We start from the raw sequence: 6,108 nt of genomic DNA, 5'->3' as shown, positions 1-6,108 counted from the left end.
AGGTTACCCATTTTGGCGTAAAATTCACATATAGTATAGGATCAAAAATAGATACTTATTCCCTGCAAAAATTGCAAAGCAAAAATAATATTAATACAGGCAAGGAAAACTAACTTATATGCCAAAATACATTAGGAAGAATCTGTGTGAAAAAATAAAAGACTAAAATAATATTTTAGCATTCATGCCATGAGGCCAGGCTGTATTCAATGTATGAATCCAACGAGTCTCTTTTAAGAGCCTAAACCAGTCATTTTTTACCAAGTCGATTGGCATGAAAGAAAAATCACTAACAGAGTGATTTTCAGAATTGAAATGTTCAGATACATTTGTAGGAGTATCAGGAAAATGTCTGATATCAAATTTATGGCTGTTCATTCTTTGAGAACATTTCTGATGTGTTTGTCCCACATATTGTAACTTACACTTTTTGCATGTGATTAAATAGATAACATTTTCAGACATGCAGTTAAGATTTTGTTTAACATCATAAGTTTTTAAAGTTTGAGAGCTTGTAAACTGTACAGATTCAGTGATATTAGCGCAATGAGAACACCGTGTTCTATTACATTTAAGAACACCACCATTTACATCCGAAGACATCAGGCTACTGTGAACCAAGATATCATTAAGATTTGTAGGTCGCTTGTAAGCAATAATTGGTTTGCATTTAACCAGGTTGCGTACACTGCTTTTCTGAGATAGTTCAAAAAGCCCCTAATATTTATTAAGGATCTGGCCAATGTTTGGTAGGGATGGGTTGTATACGCAAACAAAGGGGATAATATCATCTGTGTTCTGCCTGTGATTGGTCATGGCTTCTTCGGTTGACAATGCTGATGCTTTAGCTAAAGCATCATCAAGGATATGACTTGAATAATTACGATTTTGGAAATACGTTCGCAATTTCTCCAATTCGTTTCTGAACAAATCATTAGAAGTGAGACGCCTGTATCGCTTAGCTTGGCTATACGGGATCCCTTTCTTGCATGAAAGAGGGTGACAGGATGAAAATTCAATGTATTGATGTGTATTGGTTGCTTTTTCATGAACAGAAAAATCAAAATTACCATCTCCTGTTCTACCAATATTAACATCAAGAAATGTAGCTGTATCTCTTGAATAACTGTGGGTGAATTTTATATTGGGATGGACATTGTTTAAACTGTCAATAAATTTAAGTAGGTCTGCTTCACTGTGTTCCCATATAAAAAAATGTCATCGAGGAAACGTAACCAAAGCGATGGCTTAACAGTAGTATTAGCTAGGAAATCGCTTTCCAGTTTACCCATAAAAAGTGAAGCATAAGTAGGAGCCATACGTGTACCCATAGCAGTACCTAAAATTTGAACATAATTTTCATTATTGAACTGACTAGTTCAATAAGCTGGCAAATATCATTGACTGACTGATGTGACAAGTATGAATGAGCTTTGTCCAAATATTCACGGCAAGCCTCTATCCCGTCATCATGCGGAATATTAGGGTATAAGGATGAAACATCCATAGTAACCAAAAATGCATTAGGGGAGATATTAGGCATAGACCCTAGCTTTTTAATGAAGTCAGTAGAGTCTTTAACATATGAGGGCAGGGCTTCCATGTGTGGCTTCAAGATATTATCAATGTATTCAGATATGCCTTCAGTAACAGAGGTATACCCAGATACAATTGGCCGTCCCGGGTAACCAAGTGGTAGTTCTGAGTTAATATCTTTATGAATTTTGGGCAAGATGTAAAACTGTGGCGTTCTGGCATCACTAGGTACAGCTAAAGTATCATTAGAATCACCATTAACGTTCCTACAAATAACATCTAAAACATCAGTAACATCTTTTGAAAACTGTTCAACAGGGTTATGATCAAGTTTTTTGTAGTAAGCAGTATTATTCAGCTGTCTGTTGACTTCAGCAATATAATCAGTTCTGTTCATTACCACAATAACCGAGCCTTTGTCAGATTTCTTAAGGATTATACTATCATCATTTCGAAGATTTTTCAGGGCAGAAAGTTCATCAGTAGATAGGTTAGGTCGAAACCTGTACTTACTGTTCTTTTGAAGAAGCTCATGCGTTATAGCATCAATGTAAAAATCAAGTGTAGAGTCTCTTCCAGAAGGTGGAGTAAATATTGAATGTTTTTTCTTATATTTCTGTTTATTTTTCCCACCTTCAGCACTATCACAATCATTTTCGCCATCAGAATCCTCTTCCGGCATGCAAAAATATTCTTTCAACCGTAAACGTCTCGTGAACTCAAAAATCTCTTGTTTTAACTGTATCTCATTATGGTGCTTAGGTTTAAGACAAAATTTTAGTCCCTTACCTAAAAGTCTGTACTCACAGTTTGTAAGTTCCCTTGAAGAAAGATTTTTCACTGTCTCCTTGCCCCTTTGTATTTCTTTCTGTATTTTATTTTGTTGTTGCCATTTTCTCCTACTTTGAATTCGGATGAATCTCCTATTCCTTTTATTTCTCCCAGACACTTGATGAGGCCTAACATAAGACATAATACTTTGTACTTACAAGAATAAAACAAAGTTAATAGAAAAAAAAAAACTAATTCAAATATTTGGCGATATGATATAAATTAAAGCAGGTTAATGATTCATTAATGACAAGGAATCTTTTCCAAACTGAAACTATTTCTTTGTTTTGAATTAAAATTTAAATACAGAACCGAGTATGCTTCTTCTTTTTTTTCAGGTTCTTGTGTTACCTGTTTATATTGTTTCTACAATAATAAAACATAAACTAATTTTTATCAAATGTGAAGGTAAAAACATGTAATCAAATTATTGATATTCGATTATCATCTAGATGATAATGAAGGATAATGATACACAAATGGTAAACTAACAAAGTTTAGCAAAATGAACATTTATGTATTGTTTTAAATTAAAAATTCCAGTCTGAACATGTTTATTGACTCTCATTATTTGTAATTGCCGTTATTCCTTTTCGAACTCAAATATATGCTCGAGATAACTACTTGGTAAATGAATGATTTAATGATACATGAATGATGAATTAATGTATCATTTTATTAGCATGAAATTTTGTGTAATGCCTTAAATCATTATCTTCAAATTATTTATCAAGATCGCTCTGTGGTTAAATGAACATTAAGATTACAAAAGATACATACTGCTGCCACGATATGCTGATATTTATACCATATCTTCCTTTTTAACATCGTGTAACTTTACGTTGAGCAGCACGACCTAATTGAATCTTACAAGGTGAAATGCCATAAATCCTTTTTGACATGTGTTAATATAATAATGAAAGTATCTTTAGAAAGAGAAGACAGTAAAAAATGACATTTATTCTTCAAAAGATCCTGCTATTGGATATTCAACTATTAGCCTCAGATCCAGATTTAGACAAGAATGACACTTCTTACTTAAAACTGCTGAATCCTTTCTACAAATCCAGTAACAGAGAATACTTGTTACTATATTTCTAGCTTAAGTGCCAACTTCGTCTGTCCATTACGAAAAAAAGTAAAACATAAACTCGCTTTGTTGAAGCACGAATGTAGTTTGTTTGCAATAGTTAATACTCATATACGATTATAATCTCAAATAAAATGTATTTAATGATACATTAACATTATATTGATGGAACTTACATGATGGTAACTCCACTGTAATAAATATTTAATGACTCTCATACCGTTTATTTCAGTTGCACCTGTTCAAATGAAAATAACTCTCAAAATCACTTTATTGTAATATATTAATATACTGTTTGCAAAATTCCGAATATCAAACTTCCTAATATCACGAATCTTCAATTGCATAAAATGATGAGAATGTTAATAAAGTCACAAATGACTCAGTGCAATACTCTGTTTCTTTTCTTTTAATGATGGAAATATCTTTAAAAAACATAAATACTTAATGTTAGATATTTAAACCTCAAGTAAAAAGGAGTTTTACTTGCCCTTATTAATAAGTTTCTTTTATTTATAGATGTCTATGGGGCATTCGTTGCCGAGTGGTTAATGTCGCTGACTTTAAATCACGTGCCCCTTATCGATCTGGGTTCGAACCATACTCGGGGGGTTGAATTCTTGTGAGGAAGCCATCCAGCTGACATACGGAAGGTCGGTTGTTCTACCCAGGTGCCAGCTCGTGATGAAATAATGCACGGAGCGGCACCTGGGGTCTTCCTCCACCATTAAAGCTGAAAAGTCGCCATATGACCTATCATGTGTCGGTGCGACGCTAAATCCAACCAAAAAATGTAAATGTACTCTTTCATGTTCACTGCAGGATAACATAAATAATTTTGTCACATGGAATACATACTGTAGCAAATAGAATTGTTGAATTTACTGACATTTTACATTTTTAACTTCATGAATATTCAGCTGCATAACCTACTTGAAACATTAATCTCAGTGTAATAATTTCAATCTCTAATTCCGTTTTCATGTGACAATGTTACGATGGAATATCTTTGGAAAAACGTAAAAACGTTAAGCTAGACATTTACTTGTAAAACATCTAAATATTTATCAACTCAACCTGCGTGGCAGATTTAAAAAGTGAAATATTAGGCGGCACAGTGTGATCCCTGGAGCTGCTATTACATGTTACATAATTATTAGCATTTCTTTGCAATGCATAAATAGCAAAAATAAAACATTTAATCTTGGTTTAAACAATATATCTTTAGCATACTTGCATTTGTTACAGTGTTACATATTTCAAATTATAGGATTTATAGGATTGAGTAGGAAGCTTACAGTCTTTTTTTAGAAACTCTCTCCCTTTAATTTTAAAGTATTTCGTACAAATGCATACTAATATATTAACTGCAGATCAAAACTAGACAGCTAAGAAAACATGGCGCAAGGTAAAGAAATTCCATGCCATGTCAGGTAAGCAAGTTAGTGCCATTATATCTTTTTGTTACTTCTGGTTCGTTGGATTTCACGGATTTACTTTTTCCCACCTTTCAAGCTGTGGCTCAATCGGTGTCTTCATGTTTCTGTAAGAATGAAACAATTTTTTTTCGAGTCTGTAGGAAGATAAAATTGTTTCAAACGTTTGATATCTCAATTTGAATGCAGATTTATCATACAATGACATTTTAGGTAAATTGATATTATTGTACCATTTCTTGAAATCCCATGACGCCCACTTTAACACCCTTCAATTTTACCTCCGGTTCAACTAAAAAAGTATGGTTATATACCTGTTGTTTTATGACATGCAATACATACAACTGCACATTGCTAGGTCAACATTTCTTATCTTACTTGAGAGTATCCTTCAATTTATGCTCCATGTATTTGCTAATACAAATGTAATAATGTATGTTTAAACTTCTATATTTGTCAAACTACCGTTCAGTAATTAGAATCAAATTGAATGATAGTGTGTTTGACACATTTAAGCAAATTGCTACTTCATAATGAGCTTCATATGGACGCTTTTGCCTTGTCCCCGCTCGAATGCATACATTTGTGCTGAAATAACGTCACTTTACCCTTAGGTATGACAGGCAATAAGCAAAATTTCCCTACCTATTTGTTACAAAAATTGTCTGGAAAGACATTATGTGGATAAAAAGATTTTGCATAAAGTATTGCTGCTAAACTTCTGTCCCTTGAAATTCAGATAGATATGTTACCTAACTTCGGAGAAGCCAGAGAACCACATGCATGTATCTAATATGCTTTAATATTATGTTTAAAAATCCATAAATTATAATGTTTCGACATTCAATAATCAATCTTTTAATCATGCAATTGCAAAAGCAATGATATTGTCTTATGGGCGACATAATATGAATAATTATTTAAATAGAAATAAATACGTTACTGCTTTTTCCAGCAGAGTATCATTTACCATTACAAGCTCATTAAAAATATTTATACACATTAAACATTCATACATTTTCTACGTGACTGAACGTTTCTGCATAAATATGACAATTAAAATGGATCTTTAGACTAAAGTTTCTTTTTTGCACAATAGATACGTTACCGATTTTTATTTATTGAGCCTTTGGTTGACTTTTTCATGTGTTTTAATGATGTTGTGCGATCATATTTTCTGTCACATTACGTAAGGGATGCTACATATAGTTTTGA

At 32.8% G+C, this 6,108-nt stretch overlaps 1 protein-coding gene across 1 annotated transcript; it reads right to left on the bottom strand.

The window, feature by feature from the left end:
- Positions 1–1,339: 1,339 nt before the first annotated feature.
- LOC128558900 (uncharacterized) lies at positions 1,340–2,509 on the bottom strand. Its single transcript, XM_053549176.1, has one exon. The coding sequence runs from the start codon at positions 2,507–2,509 to the stop codon at positions 1,340–1,342; it is 1,170 nt and encodes a 389-aa protein (XP_053405151.1).
- Between the last annotated feature and the right edge of the window lie 3,599 nt (positions 2,510–6,108).

Source organism: Mercenaria mercenaria, chromosome 8 (assembly GCF_021730395.1).
Source record: "Mercenaria mercenaria strain notata chromosome 8, MADL_Memer_1, whole genome shotgun sequence".
Taxonomy (NCBI): Eukaryota; Metazoa; Mollusca; class Bivalvia; order Venerida; family Veneridae; genus Mercenaria; species Mercenaria mercenaria.
Note: the sequence above shows the minus strand (reverse complement) of the source record. Positions and strands in the feature narration are given on the sequence as shown.